At 44.0% G+C, this 16381-nt stretch overlaps 1 protein-coding gene across 9 annotated transcripts; it reads left to right on the forward strand.

Annotated features, from left to right (window-relative positions):
* The first annotated feature begins 2732 nt into the window (after positions 1–2732).
* On the forward strand, positions 2733–12385 carry nrf1 (nuclear respiratory factor 1). Of its 9 annotated transcripts, none has more exons than XM_077593889.1 (11): positions 2733–2830; positions 4290–4401; positions 4445–4610; positions 5472–5586; positions 5652–5778; positions 5849–5989; positions 7694–7852; positions 8241–8558; positions 8621–8778; positions 9954–10075; positions 11756–12385. In XM_077593889.1, exons 2-11 carry the CDS (start codon positions 4333–4335, stop codon positions 11914–11916), a joined length of 1536 nt encoding a protein of 511 aa, XP_077450015.1. In that variant the 5' UTR covers positions 2733–2830; positions 4290–4332; the 3' UTR covers positions 11917–12385. The 9 variants fall into 9 exon arrangements, with proteins under 9 accessions (XP_077450015.1, XP_077450017.1, XP_077450020.1 ...); XM_077593891.1 differs by having other exon boundaries at positions 4451–4610; XM_077593894.1 differs by having other exon boundaries at positions 4290–4389; positions 4451–4610.
* The last annotated feature ends 3996 nt before the right edge of the window (positions 12386–16381 follow it).

Below are 16381 nucleotides of genomic sequence, written 5' to 3' on the forward strand. Positions count from 1 at the left end.
AGCACTGTAATCAAGCAAATCTCTCAGAAAGGGAGGGCGCTGGGCGATGCATCAAAGTGCTTCATTTGCCCATTTCTTGGTTCTTGGTGGAGATAACAAGCTAACTAAATGACGCTAGCGGCCTATCTGCAGGTAACCAGGACAACCGTTGGGTTTGTTAATGGTGCAGACGGAGAAGCGAAACCTTGTTACAAAGGTTTTGGAGAGGATGAGACGTCTTTGTCAATAGACACAAAGTCCCTTTGTCACAGAATTTGTCGTTAATTAAACTAGACAAAAGGCTGAACTTAAATATACAGTGAGTATAGTAGTATTAGCAGTGGTGTGCCGTCAGGCCCTTCAAGGCCTTCTCTGCTGGCCTAAGAAATATCTGAATCACAGACTGATGTTAATTATATTTTGCCCATGAATACTACTTATTAAATAATTCCAAATTGTCTGTTAGCTTCCTTTCATTTTGTTTGGTTAAATGAAATATGATCAATTCCAAATATAAGCGCAGGATGTTAATTACCAAGATGCTTGGTCTCATCATGGAAATGGACCCTACAAAAAGGACAAAAAGCCGGCTAATTGTGATTCACTGCTCCAGATAGCAATCACATAAAGTGATTAGCCTTTCCTTAGCCACATCTTCAAATCCGCCCACCCGGCTCATCTTCTGTCATATTAATCTTTCTTTGTTTTAGAGCTCTGTTCCTCTCACAGGAGCTCCAACTTGACACAATTAGAAGATGTAATTATTCCTCAACAGGACTGTAAATCCAAACAAGCCACGCTTGACCGATTTCTTCTGCACAAGGTCCTTGGATTAGCTATTGAAAAGATGTCAAAGGCGACAATGGACGTGCAGAAAATTGAAGAATATCACCTCAAATTGTTCCGCAGCAGATGAATATTTACTATGACGATGACTTGAATAATCCATATAATTAAGCAATCACAAAATAATTCCATAACTGCAGCCCTATTTCATTTTGATGACCAGTTTTTCATTGCAAAATGTCCTTTTTGCGGATTACTAGCTCTAATAATCCGATGTATTATCACTAATATAGCTCCCTGCCAAACTGTTTTCATATTGACTGACTCTTTTTCCCCAGACATTACAAGATCCATCTTTTAAAGCAAGATAATCATGAGTTTTCCGCCAATTATATCCGTTTACCGTGCTCCCTCATTAGCTGCCTCACTTCCCCCTACAATTGGTGATTGATTGCTGAAGACGAAGGGGGAAAAAAAGCCATGTCTTGATAAACAAAACTGAAAATATTTCTAAATGCATCTGATTATACTTGGAAAGCCACTAAAACACTGACATCATGTTCATGTATTACTGTTTTACACTTTTTTTTTAATGTAGCAATTTAGCCGTAGCTCGATTGATTGTCTGGCGATTGAATGGCAGCTTTCGCATTTTAACCTGTCAATCACAGGGGCTTTAATTAACCCTGCAGATCCTTATCGTCATGGGAACAGAGAGAGCTTGTTTTGCCACCTTTAGAGCTCAGAAAATTACCTTGTGTTAAAAAAATAAATAAATAAACACATTTCCATCAATTTGTAGTCCGCATTTGATTGTGACTTAACGGATTTCCGGAGTCTTACACGCGTGCATGTCTGCGCAAATCAATAAAATGGATCCGAGGTGTAAATTGACACTTACAGAGGCAAGTGTGGCTACAATTAGGCCCCCAAATGTTATACTTAATCATTCTTGCAGTGGTGGGCCGTCAGGGCCTTCAAGGCCTTCTCTGCTGGCCTAAGAAATATCTGAATCATATATTATATTTTGTCCATCAATACTTATTAACACAAAAACAGATTTTCAGATGCACTTTAAAACAAAAATGAAGCCTTTTCATGAATATGCTACCTCATGCAAGTAGGGTTACTGTTTTTTCTTACTTATGGAGCACTACATGAGGAAAGAATACCTTAAAAGAATTGTTTATGGACTCATCTAGTAGTACTAGTATTTATTTATTTATATATAATATATATATATATATATATATATATATATATATATATATATATATATATATATATATATATATAATATTATATATATTATATATATACATATATATATATATATATATATATATATATATAAATATATATATATATATATATATATATATATATATATATATATATATATATATACATATATATATATATATATACACATATACATACTATACACTTTGACAATGACAGCAACATGTATTTGTACTGCTATCTAGTGTCCACTATTGTGAAGTACAACCCAACATATGATTAGTGTCTACTACATATACACTATTTGCAAATCCCAAGGCTTAAATTGGAAAATGACATACATTCGCGACAGTTAGTGACTTTAAAAGAAAATGATTAAATCAAAGGATGAGCAATTCAAATGAATGAATCCCCCCAAAAACATCTCTATTGTGTTTTTGACTAGACTGATACATTTCTCATGCTAGCCCCTCTGAGACGACATTACTGCTTGGAGTCGGGGAGGTACTTGAACTCACCACTACATTCACCGCGCCTGTTTGTATGAGTGTGAGTGTGCGTCGTCCATTGATTTAAAATAATAATAATAATGATAATTATAATAAATGAATCCCCCCAAAAACATATCTATTGTGTTTTTGACTTGAGTGATACATTTTCTCATGCTAGCCCCTCTGAGACGACATTACATACTGCTTGGGGTCGGGGAGGTACTTGAACGCACCACTGCATTCACAGCGCCTGTTTGTATGAGTGTGTGAGTGTGCGTCGTCCATTGTTGCTCGGCTCCTTCCCAGGCCCGAACTAGCGCAGCCGCTCTGAGGTTAGTACCCTACCGCGCAATCTCCATCTATTTCAGCCCCGGCGCAGCCGCATCGCGAACCCGGCAGTTGGGGGCCGACGACGCTCTTGTCAGAATGTTGACAGGCGGCGTGGCCGAGAATGCCGTGCGGATCCATGTTTGCACATTTTATCGGGGAAAATATCTCAAAGAGGAGAAGAGCTGTTGTTAGGCGGGAGGCCGCCGTTAGCATTTAGCGCGCTTTAATGCCATTATTTTGATTATTTTGTTGCGCGGGTTTCGGGCGAAGATCGCTGGCATTTATGTCCGATCACGATCACACTTGTGGAATAACGATGTTATTACAATAGCGGGCTTATTTTATTTACATCACGATAGTGTACAGCCAAATGGTTAGCCGGCGTGCTAAACGTAGGACATGTTAGCCTGGTTAGCTTAGCTTCCACTAAGCAATGATTAGTTTACTGGGAGGTCGTTAAAACGTGATCAATTGTTTTGAACGGGAAGATGCAATTCAGTTTGAAGTGCCAGATGAAGGCATGCTTTGATTTCGTGTACAAAAGCTTAGATCGCTCGCCTATGACCAATCAAAAGTCGTGCATGGAACACTGGAAAATAAAAATAATAAAAAGCTGTTGGAATCGGGTACAATTTGTGTTTGTAACTGTACTGGACCTGGTTATCTTCTATACATGAGAATTAATTGACGATATTGTCAAGTCAAAGTTTCAAGCAAATGTCTGACATCATTTTCATTCATTAATATGACTACATATGAAAAAGTTGCCCTATCGCTGACAGGCGACCAGTCTAGGGTGTAGTCTACCTTTCGCCCGAAAGGCTCCAGCACCCCTGAATACAGTGGCGATCCATGCATTTTGTCGTAGCACCTTCAACGGGTAATAAAAAAAAAAACTCGAAATCTGATTGTTAAAGCAACAGTATTATGAACGCTTGTTTAAAGCGGCAGAGCCTGCAGAACTGATTGTGAAGGCCTTGAGGCATATTTCTGACCCTGGCAACAAATAATGGCTGAAATGTGATTGGTTAAATGCGTCAATATGAAAACACACATCTGGAAGCAGTGCAACCAGGGGGGAAAACAATGAAAGGAAGCTAACAGACAATTTGGAATTATTTAATAAGTACTGATGGACTAAATATAATATATGATTCAGATATTTCTTAGGCCAGCAGAGAAGGCCTTGAAGGCCCTGACGGCCCGCCACTGCCTGAATATTAAAAAGTTCCTACGCACACTTGATGAGATTTGAAGGTATATTTGTACTATATTATCTGACACGCCTTCATATATTCGGTAAATAGTCAATGCCCCCCGCTCGGATAGTAGCATAGCAATTACCCAATAGCACATCCCTTGAAATTCTCAAGTTTGATCAATCGGATTTGACTTACCAGTTATTTAGCCATCATGCACGCACTTCTGCTATGGCATTAAGCATTGACTTTTCATCCTCAGCTGTCGTACCCTGCATCCAGCTCTGTAGACGAAGGTGTCCATCATGGATGATCACGTGGTTCACCAAACGGAACACATGACCACCATCGAGGCCAGCGCTGTCAGTGAGCAGGTTGATTTTTAGAAAGGTAGAACTGTTTCTAAAAAATTATCAGCTCCAGCTGGGTGCCTTCCAGGTGCACGTGACTACCTTTACCGACGCATCTATGATGAGCGCCGACGAGGATTCCACCTCTTCGCCGGACGACGATCCCTACGACGACACGGACATCCTCAACTCAGCCGGCCACGACGAGGTCACCGCCCACCTGGCCGCCGCAGGTTGTGTTTCCGATCAAGGCCTATGAAATGCAGTGGCGGTCTGTGCATTTTCTCGTAGCGCCTTCAAAATAATCAATTATAACCTCATACAATTGAAATATTTAGGAATATAGCCATATTTTACTCACCAAAAATCCTTTTTAACTGTACACAATATCCATCCTCCTTTCTTCCTTCTTTTCTATCGCCATCGAAGCTAATGCTAAAAGTCGAGCCTGTCCTGTCGTATTTCTGGCATAGTCCGTCTTGAAAATGGCTTTAAATCAACACAACAATATATTTGCTTGTGCAGCTAGCTCCAGATACAGTTTGGTAGCTCTGGCTAATCACTAGCCAATCATAGTTGGTGAAAGCGATGACATATTCCTATGCCTGCCAGAAGGCATTGTGGTGTTGCCAACTCGAAATCTGATTGGTTGAAGCAACAGTCTTATCGACGCTTGTTTAATGCAGCAGAGCCTGCAGAACTGATTGTGAAGGCCTTGAGGCAGATTTCTGAGCCTGGCAACAAATAATGGCTGAAATGTGATTGGTTAAACGCTTCAATATGAAAACACAGTATTTATGGACAAAATATAATATATGATTCAGATATTTCTTAGGCCAGCAGAGAAGGCTTTGAAGGCCCTAACGGCCCGCCACTGATGAAATGTTCAAATCCCAGATGAAATATGTACCCATGGACAAACCGTCAATTGGTGTCATGTTTGATAGCGACCACTAGGCGGCGTCAATGTATAAAGCCATGTTAACGGGCAACTGGCACTACTCCGATTAGGGTTGAATGAACGAATGGTTTAGTTCTTCTTTGAAACTTTTCGACCATATTTGCATCCAAAACGCCTCTCATTTGCCTTTCAGGTCCCGTCGGCATGGCTGCGGCCGCTGCCGTGGCGACGGGTAAAAAAAGGAAAAGGCCCCACATCTTTGAATCCAACCCGTCTATCCGGAAGAGGCAGCAAACACGCCTCCTCAGGTGAGCCCTCAACTCTCCACGCCGAGCACAAGTGCAGCAGAACGCCATGGCCGTCTTATGGACAGGAAGCTGAGGGCCACGCTGGACGAGTACACCACCCGCGTGGGCCAGCAGGCCATCGTGCTGTGCATGTCCCCCAACAAACCCAACCCCATCTTTAAGGTGTTTGGTGCTGCTCCTTTGGAGAATGTGGTAAGTGGCTTGGAGGAATTTAGCTGTCTCATTGTGTGATACTAACATCTGTTTTTTGTGTGTGGCGCAGGTGAGGAAGTACAAGGGCATGATGCTGGAGGACCTGGAGAACGCCTTGGCCGAACACGCCCCCCCTGGAGGCGAATTGTCGTCGGAGCTGCCCCCGCTCACCATCGACGGGATCCCTGTCTCTGTAGACAAAATGACACAGGTGTAACAGCATTAGTCGTTTTATTGACTTCAAATCAGGCCTGGTGAATGATTCACTGGGACATTTAGACCTCAGACTGCAGATGGCGCCAGTGGGCAAAAGCTCGATTTTAACCAGCCCTTTTTCTAACAGTACAGTGGTACCTCGACATACGATCTTAATCCGTTCCAGGACTGAGATCGTATTTCGAGCTTTTCGTAACTCGAGCGAACGTTTCCCATTGAAATGAACTAAAAACAAATTAATTCATTCCAACCCTCTGAAAAAACACCAAAAACAGGATTTGGGGATTGGAAAAAATGTTTTATTTCTTTTAATTCCCATCTATTAACAAAGTAACACATAACTAGTGGTTTAATAGTAATAAAATGTGTTTAATAGAAGTAAAATTAGACGCATTGGCTTGGTCGCATCTCGAAATTTTGATCGTATCTCGGGCGAATTATTCGATCGAAATTTTCATCGTATCTCGAGCATGTCGTAGGTAGAGCTGATCGTAGGTCGAGGTACCACTGTATTATTTTGAGTGATCACATCAACACAATGGTAAAATGTCATCAAGTCCCTTCATTTACACACCCCTCTCGCGGGAGCCCGTCTTGTTTGCACGCCACCCCCGGGAGGGCCCATGATTCCGTCGCCCGGTCACCGGTGCGACGGCACCGTTGGGACTGTCGGCAAACCTCGAGCCTCGCCAGCAAGTGTGTCTCAAGAGGAAAGATTAGATTAGCAGCAGTAACCTGTTGCCTTCCTCCTTCTTAAAGTGGGCTTGCTTTAGCGCACCTCTGCTCCCATAATGACATACTAGCTTCTCCGTACTAGCAACACTCTAGTGGTCTGCTAAAATGGTGAGATCAAGGAGTAAATAGCTGGGGTGTTGGGCAATGTTCCCTCTAAGCTGGGCGCGTGCGCAATTGCGCACTACTCTCGTCTTCTCTGCGCACAGCAAATCATATGGAGCGCATCAAATAAAATCCCCATATTTTTTTTTTTTTTTTTTTTTTAAGCTGTGAGGTCGGCGCGCGAACCACTCATCCGCCGGGCCGCCCATTCATAGATATTAATCATTACATTTTATTATTACTAAATCATTTATGTGTAGTAGACATGCACCTGCTTATGGCAGGTGTGATACTGGTGTGTGCCCATAGCGAGCATTGATGATGTTGCTCACACCATACTCAGTTTCCTCAGGGAGGTTGTCTTTCTGCCCAGACAAACAAAAAAATAGAGGGAACATTGGTGTCGGGACATAATTAGGCCATGTGGTTGAAGACGGCACAAAATGGAGGAAACTATGGAGTTGGTTCACAGCGCACGAGGGATTTGATTCTGACATAGCCAAATTTAGCCGTTGCCGCTGCTTAATAATCCCCTCGCAGTGATGCTCCCATATTACCAGGACACCGAGGACGTTGGCACTAAAGCGCATCCCCACCCCGCCAAGCTAGGGAAGTGATGACGTGACGGCGGACGGCTTAGTGGGGACGACAAGCGCATTCGCAGGCTCAACAATGCAATCTGTACTGAAAGAATTGACGACTGGTGCCACACTCATAGATTAGTCTGTGGATCACTCCCCTTTTTATAGAGGCCTTTGCTATTTGTGATTCAAGTTTGATCAATACTCACCTCACTTTTTTTTTTCGCTCGTCAAGGGCGTGTTTGCATCATGCTCAGTCGCCCCGTTGTTCTTTGTCGCAGGCCCAACTGCGAGCTTTCATCCCGGAGATGCTGAAGTACTCCACGGGCCGAGGCAAGCCCGGATGGGGAAAGGAGAGCTGCAAGCCCGTGTGGTGGCCCGAAGACATCCCTTGGGCCAACGTGCGCAGTGATGTGCGCTCTGAGGACCAAAAAACCAGAGTGAGAGTCATGTTATAAAGCACAGTGGTACCCCTATTTACAAAATTCATTCCAGTGAATTCGTAAGTAGATACAGAATTTACATTGAATTGGCAGAATTTGTTTCACGGTCGTTAATATCACCCCCTCTAAACCCTTTAAAATTATTTTAAAAAATGACCAATTTTGTATGAAATATGTATGCGAAAAAAACACGTGTTTTAGAGGATGTTTGACGGTTAGAATTTTTTTTTTGTACCTTGGAACAAAAGCTCTCCTATAGAGGCTTTGGGTAACTTGAATATTTTGTATGTAGAGGTACCACTCTACTGGAGATCAGGTTTCTAACTGTTTTGGGTACCACTCTACCGGAGATCAGGTTTCTAACTGTTTTTTTTGTTCGTGGAAGGTGTCCTGGACGCAGGCGCTTCGAACCATCGTGAAGAACTGCTACAAGCAGCACGGACGTGAGGATCTTCTGTACGCCTTTGAGGACCAGCAAGTCACCACGACCACACATCATCATCACCACCACCTGACCACTGCGCAAAGCATCGCCCACCTGGTGCCCTCGCAGACCGTGGTGCAGACCATCAACAACCCCGATGGGACCGTGTCGCTCATCCAAGTCGGGACGGGGCACACGGTGGCCACGCTGGCCGACGCCTCAGAACTACCTGGCGTGACGGTGGCGCAGGTCAACTACTCCACGGTGACGGACGGAGAAGTACGAGCACGCTTGAATTTGAATCTGGAGTTTTTTACATTCTGACCAATCCGACTTCCTAGGTGGAGCAAAACTGGGCCACCCTCCAAAGCGGAGAGATGACAATCCAAACGACACAGGCCTCGGAGGCCACGCAGGCGGTAGCGTCGCTAGCGGAAGCCGCCGTTGCGGCCAGTCACGAAATGCAACATGGTGCCACTGTTACCATGGCACTCAACAGGTTAGAAAAATCCGGGTTAGCTGTTTGCCACGGTACTTGGACGTTTGGTCGCCGGACGTTTGGTCGCCCGGACGTTTGGTTGCCCGGACGTTTGGTCGCCGGACGTTTGGTCGCCGGACGTTTGGTCACCCGGACGTTTGGTTGCCCGGACGTTTGGTCGCCCGGACGTTTGGCAACATGACAAAGAGTTTACTGTTGAAACCAGCTCTCAAAATTATATTCATGAGAGAGAGAATTTAATATATAAATATGTACTGTTGAAACCAGCTCTCAAAATTATATTCACCCGGGCGACCAAACGTCCGGGCGACCAAACGTCCGGCGACCAAATGTCACGTAAACGGTCACGATTTGCCACGCCTCCACCCTCACGTTCACTATCGATGGGCTGTTTGCTGTTTTATTCCCTTGCCCTCTTTTTGCCCGCCCATGCGCGTTGTACGTTTCCTGGTCGAAACTCGTCTGAATAAATCGTTCAGTGCTCGTAGATATCTGTTATACACGAAAGAGATGCGGCAAAAAAAGACAGTGCACTACAATGATAAACAGCCTCTCATGTCATGGCCACCTGGCTTGGTCGCATCTCGAAATTTTTCTCGTATCTAGGGCGAATTATTCGATCAAAATTTTCACCGTACCTCGACCATGTTGTAGGTAGAGCTGATCGTAGGTCGAGGTACCACTGTATAATACCAACACACGTGTGGGATTAACACCCAATCCAACATTGCATGTATCAAAAACGAACTTTAGCTCGATGCTAGCATGTCAGCAGTTTTTCTGTCGCCAAGGTGATGGCATCAAGTGGGTTGGTCCCAGCAGAGCTCATTACCTGCACCCACCTGGGTCCCACTTGTGGAACATTTTGTTTTCAGCCTTTTTTTTTGTCATCCTCATCAGTTCGCAGTCAGCTCGTGCTAATTCCGCCTGGTTAAAAAAAACAGCTTTGTTAGACACGGCTGCACCTGCCACCTTCAGAGAGATTCTAAGTCCAGACTGGAAAAGCCTCTTACGTTCCTGACCCCCACCCCCAACACACACACACACTTCCTTAATAACCCCCCCCACTAGACAGTGTGCACCTCTAATTCTGCATACGTAAGCTTTACATGCATTCTACACTGTCTCTGATCTCTCTTATTTTGGGTATTTGACATATTGTTTGTCTTTCACAGTGAGGCCGCAGCCCACGCCGTTGCGACACTGGCGGAAGCCACGCTTCAAGGCGGCGGGCAAATCGTGCTGGCCGAGACCGCGGCTGCCGTCGGGGCGCTGGCGGGAGTACAGGACGCCACAGGTATTTTTTTTTTTAAATTTGAATCCCCAGAAAATGTTCTCAAGTTAGGAAATGAACATTGTTTCGCATCCAATTATCATTTACGTTTAAGCTTCCCCCCGCGGGCTTCTACGGGGCTAATCTACTCCGTGCTCATGCGACAGATGGCGGCCGCAACTTGTTGCGTCACTGCTGCCCGTCTTTCTCTTAATGCTAGCTGACCTCCATCACTGCAGTATGACATGACAGGGACAGTTTATACATTAACAAAGGAAAATCAACTTTACAGATTTTTTTTTTAGATAAAGTCCTTAAGTCAAGGGTGTCAGACTCGGGTTGGTTCGCGGGACGCATTAACGTCAACTCAATTTCATGTGGGCCGGGTCATTTTAGATATAATATTTAGATATTTTTTTTTATATAAATGGATTAAAGGAACTGGATTAAAAGCCCTAAATATTCAATTTTTTTCTAGATTATTTGAGCTTTTTTTCTTAGTTAGAGAAAATAATTTATTTAATAATTTCAAAGGGAAACCATTTTTTATTATGTTCCATATTAAAGTGGAAAACAGAAAATATCTTTATATATTTTTGGATTTTGCAAGATGATTTTTGAACTAAAAACACAGAAAAAAATGGATTTAAAAAAATTGCAATTATTGATTTAAAAGGGGGGAAATCAGGAAATATAATATACATCTATATCTATAATTTTAATTTGATCCTAAAACAGATAGTCAGCACTCATGATTTACTTTCCCGGGCCACACAAAATGATGCAGCGGGCCAGATTTGGCCCCCGTGCCGCCACTTTGACACCTTTGCCTTAAGTCATCGCCTATCATTGACCACAATAGACTTCCAACCCATTCCAAATCTATCAATGTTAATCAGTGATGTAAAAGACGGGAAAAATGCCTGTGAATTTACCTTACAGTGCCTTTAAATGCCACACCAAGTTTGTCTTTTCGCCAATTATTCAATGCAACAAATGAGCTTTCAACACTTAAGTCAATCAATCAAAGTAAAGCTGTCACCAGTTCCCCCGAGGGCCCGCCCCTCACCCGCCTCGCCCCCGCTAAAGAGCTTTGATCCACTCCAGTACGAGTTCACGTCTTATCGCGTGGACCAGCCGTCATCCACGTAAACTTGAGCTTTGGTTCCGAAGCCCTTGCGCACTTTGACCTGGCGTCGGATTCGCTGGGAGACGCTCGCTAGCAAAAGTCACGTTCGGGTCAAAGTAGCCATTTTGAGTCCTTCTGTTGACCTAAACGAGTTAATCACTGGAGTAAAGGACGGCGTTTGGAGTGTGTCGCCTGCTGATTGTCATACGCACTCGGGGGGTCTTAGCGACCATCTTGTCGAGTAGCCACTCGGCTAAATGGTTCGATGCCAATCACCGGCGAGTGGGCTTAGCCATAGCGTGCCTGACAATTAGCCCCCGGGATTGGAGCTTTTTTTTTCAAAAAAACAAATACATTTACCGCTACACACGGACGACGAAGCGAGGGGACACGGACAGCTTGGAGGGTGGAGAAGGATGGGCCCACGTGACGGCGGCGGCGGTAATCCCCGCAGGCGTACACAGCTGTGTTGGGGGAGAGCGGCGAGGATGTTCAATCGCACCATTGTTTGACAGGGCCTAAACTACGCCGCTCTGAAAATCTGATATTTTTTGTCCCCCCCCCACCTCCTCCAGGTCTGGTTCAAATCCCAGTCAGCATGTACCAGACCGTGGTAACCAGCTTGGCGCAAGGCAATCGTCCCGTGCAAGTGGCCATGGCGCCGGTCGCCACACGCATCGACAGCACCATGACGCTGGATGGTCAAGCGGTGGAGGTGGTGACGCTGGAGCAGTGATTTTTCCCCGCCAGCTACACTTTAAAACGTCGTGCAAATATGATTTTAAGTCCACGTTTGCTCACAAGGGAGTACACGTTGTGTTCAGTGTTTTTGTCCCCTTTTTTTTTTTTTGCTTAGGTATTTTTGTTCACCGAATATGAACCAAAAGGCTTCACTGTTAAACTGCACTCCTTTCCGTCAACTCCACACGATGTTTTTTTTTTTTTAAATCGCATTGCAGTACTCAGGAAGTACATCAGGTTGTTGTTGTTTTTTAGTTTGGGGCTTATTACAGTAGGAAATACCAGTCATTTGAAAACAACTTTTATCGGACAACTGTGCCATCCTGAATTTCCATAGTCCTTCAACCTTTTGTCGACTATCCGTATGTAAATTGGCTTTATGAGGATAGACGATGTAGTATGTTGTACAGATTATGAAATGCCTCTTGACACAAAAGGAATTAAAATGACTTAACTTTTAAAAAGTGTGTCTTCACTGTTACTATAATGCAGTGGCGGTCCGTGCATTTTCTCGTAGTGCCTTCAACGGGTAAAATCCACTTCCTAGCAGCATTTAATGATTAAATACAAATACTGGAGCTTTTCAGACATTACAACCGGGCCGGGGGGTGATTTTCCCGGGAAAAGACAGCGATGGACGTTAATGGTGAAACAGCAAAAATTGCACTAAAATGGGGTAAAATCCACTTCCTAGCAGCATTTAGTGATTGAATACAAACACTGGAGCTTTTCAGATATCAGAACTTGGCCCACAATTGAAATATTATTTAGGAATATAGCCATATTTTACTCACCAAAAATCCTCCTTTCTTTCTTCCTTCTTTTCTATCGCCATCAAAGCTAATGCTGAAAGTCGAGCCTGTCCTGTCGTATTTCTGCCATAGTCCGTCTTGAAAATGGCTTGAAATCAACACAACAATATATTTGCGTGTGCAGCTCGCAAGCTCCAGATAGTTTGGTAGCTCTGGCTAATCACTAGCCAATCATAGTTGGTGAAAGCGATGACGTATCCCTACGCCTGCGAGAAGGCAATGACGTATCCCTACGCCTGCGACAAGGCATTGTGGTGCTGCCAACTCGAAATCTGATTGGTTAAAGTAACAGTCTTATGGACGCTTGTTTAATGCAGCAGAGCCCGCAGAACTGATTGTGAAGGCCTTGAGGCAGAGTTCTGACCCTGGCAACAAATAATGGCTGAAATGTGATTGGTTAAATGCTTCAATATGAAAACACATCTAGAAGCAGTGCAACCAGGGGGAAAAGCAACGAAATGAAGCTAACAGACAATTTGGAATTATTCAATAAGTATTGATGGACAAAATATAATATATGATTCAGATATTTCTTAGGCCAGCAGAGAAGGCCCTGACGGCCCACCATTGCTATAATGATGCTACAAACCAAATTTAGGTGTACCTAATGCTGAGTCCATTTGAATAATGTAGGCTCATTGACAAACTTGATGATTTTTTTAAAAACTATAATTATTATTATTCCAATCACTCTTTTACTTCCCATAAAATCACTCCAAGGTCCATGTTCTCTCCCTGCCGTGACAGACAAGGCCGTAATTACATCATAAGCCTCCCCAACCTCCTCGGCTTTAAAGCCTGGGATTTGCCCGGGTGTGTGTGCGCCAGGGAGGGGGTGCTTCTATTACACACACACACACACACACACACACACACACACTCACACACACACACACACACACGGAAAGAGAGAGAAGTGGACAGGCCTTAATCTATCAGGCATCATCCTACATCCCACGTCCTCCAGATTAAAACCCCAGCCAGCCAGGTCGCGCTCACTCTGATGAAACCGCTTGGCCGCCTTGTTTTCAGAGAAGAATCAAACGGTTGACGGGAGGTCGTGTTGGGCGTGTGCTTTCTTGGAAAAAGGCCGCACACCTCAGGGGGGGCTTCTACCGCCACTTAGCTAAGTGCAGGAAATCTTTCAACTGCACCATTACAACATCAAGTTGATTTTTCTAATTGATGTAAAAGTGCTAGCGAATTGGGCCTAAAAATGTTTTTATTGATTTTTAACAGTCAATTCACTTCATTTTATGTGCCGGAATGTGGATGAGATTGTTGAATTAGACTAATAATGAACGTACACTTTTTTTTTTACATCCTCTGATTGGGTGCCGTGAGTACGGATGTTTTTTTTGTTGCTATGGGCAATGTGGGCGAATGATCAGGGCGCAATCTATTTGGGGGTGCAAGAGAGCCAATATAATATATATATATATATATTTTTTAAATGAGATTACCTGTTGTCTGGATTATTTTCCCTCAATTGCAGGTCAAGTGAGTCCGTTGTGTCACAGCATCCAGTCTAAAATGCAGCAGTAATCATTTTTCTTACTGTAACATTTTTTTAATGATCAAGTAGAGTATCACAGAAGGACAGAAAAGATTTGGGTTCAATCCAATATCGAATGCAAAAGGGCCGAAATACATCTAGTCAGATTATTTTAAATTTAAAAAAAATCTACTCCATTTTTAAATTGGAGGATTTAAGGAATTAACATTGGTGTTTATAAATGGTCACATTTGCATTCTATCGGATTAAACAAATTAATTTTGTTAAAATTTTACTACGTTTATATTTGATCAATATAAATAACATGGTATATTCTTGTCTTGTGTTTGAGAGGGTTGGATTTTATATGGTTTGTAGTATCATCATAGTAACAGTGAAGACAAACTTGAAAAGCTCCAGTATTTATATTTAATCATTAAATGCTGCTAGGAAGTGGATTTTACCCGTTGAAGGCGCTACGAGAAAATGCACGGACCGCCACTGCATTATAGTATCAGTGAAGACACACTTTTTGAAAGTTAAGTCATTTTAATTCCTTTTGTGTCAAGAGGCATTTCATAATCTGTACAACATACTACATCGTCCATCCTCACAAAGCCAATTCACATACGGATAGTCAACAAAAGGTTGGAAATTAAGGATGGCACAGTTCCCCAATAAAAGTTATTGGCGGCATTTTTAGTTTACATCAACATTTGACAATATTTATTCACCAATGATTTGCTTTCCTGAAATTCATTGCATTTAAGCCCTCCTAGTCTATCATAAAATAGCCACATTAAAGCCACTTCCATCCAATCTGCGCCACCAAGGTGCTGAATGTAGGATTAACGCATCCAAAGGGAAGAAGCTATTGATTGTCGGCGCCGGACGGGTCCGTGTAGCCGTGCACGAGGGCGGGCATAGCGGGCGGGCGCACTCCAGAGCTTTAATCTTCACTAATCGTTTCTTAATACGTGCATCACGCAGGCAGGAACGCAAGCTGGTCCACTCACTGCCATTGGCGGCGATAGACATCCAATCCGCCTTTGAGTTCCAACGGATTGGACGTCCATCGCCGTCGACCCGTCCCACGGCATTCCCTCACTCGCCTCGTAACGACACCCTCGCCTTCCCCCGAGTCGCCGGTCCAGACAGTGCGGCGGGCTAATCGCATTGCGCTAATGCCGCTAGCACAGGCGGCGCACTGTCTCCCCGGCAGCCTGTAAGGATAAATGTGTGTGAGAGATATGGTGGAGCACGGGGGGTGTGTGTGTGGGGGGGCGCTCGAAAAATGCGCTGTAACCTGAGCCGTGCGGCCCATCTGGAGTCATAGCCCACAATGCACTTGGATGCAGAGGGATACAATGAATCAGTCTCTTGGCAAGTGTTTATTGTACACAATACAATCATCACATGCGACGGCGTTCTTGTGACACACATGAGAAAGTTAGGCAGTCTCGGGGCGGCTAACGGGATGATATTAGCTGAATGGGAAGCCGGGGGCCTGTACAGCTTGGGATTTATGCACCGGCAGATAAAGCGGGTTTAATCCTCGCATCCCGCTGTCACCTACATTAAGAGAGCCTGACCCAGATCTAGGCTGGGACTTTAACTGGTCACGGCACTGACCACCGTAAAGAAAGAGGCTCTTTCCTTTGGGGGAAGAGGAAAAGGAGGAGGAGGAGGGCTGTAAAATGACACCGGACCTGTTGCCAATGATGCCACAGAGCTAACAGCGGCAAGGAGCTCCACGCATGCACGCAATTTTAATTTCCTACCCCCTGCCTGTCCTGTGTAACCATGGAAACCGTCCACAAATACTTCATATTATCGTCGCTACTTTGCTTTGAAGAGTTTCCCCCCCAAAACCTCATGAATTGCAAAAATCAACTCAAATTTGAGACACTTTGAGGTCTTGTATTGTTTGTTACCTTTTGCTGGCCTCGTCAATTTTGACAGCGATAAATGCATTACGGAGCGACAGAGTTTTGCCATGGTCAAACACAATTATGTTTAGTTTGGTAATAAAGTTCAACTCGTTAAGCGGAAGTGCATTTTTACCTGCGTGTGCCGAGTTCACTGTCCTCCTGGAAACGGGAGCTGTGAGGCTGTGGTGTGCAGGGGAAGAACAGAGCGTCACCCCGCCCTTC

The sequence above is a fragment of the Stigmatopora argus genome, chromosome 23 (assembly GCF_051989625.1).
Source record: "Stigmatopora argus isolate UIUO_Sarg chromosome 23, RoL_Sarg_1.0, whole genome shotgun sequence".
Lineage (NCBI taxonomy): Eukaryota > Metazoa > Chordata > Actinopteri > Syngnathiformes > Syngnathidae > Stigmatopora > Stigmatopora argus.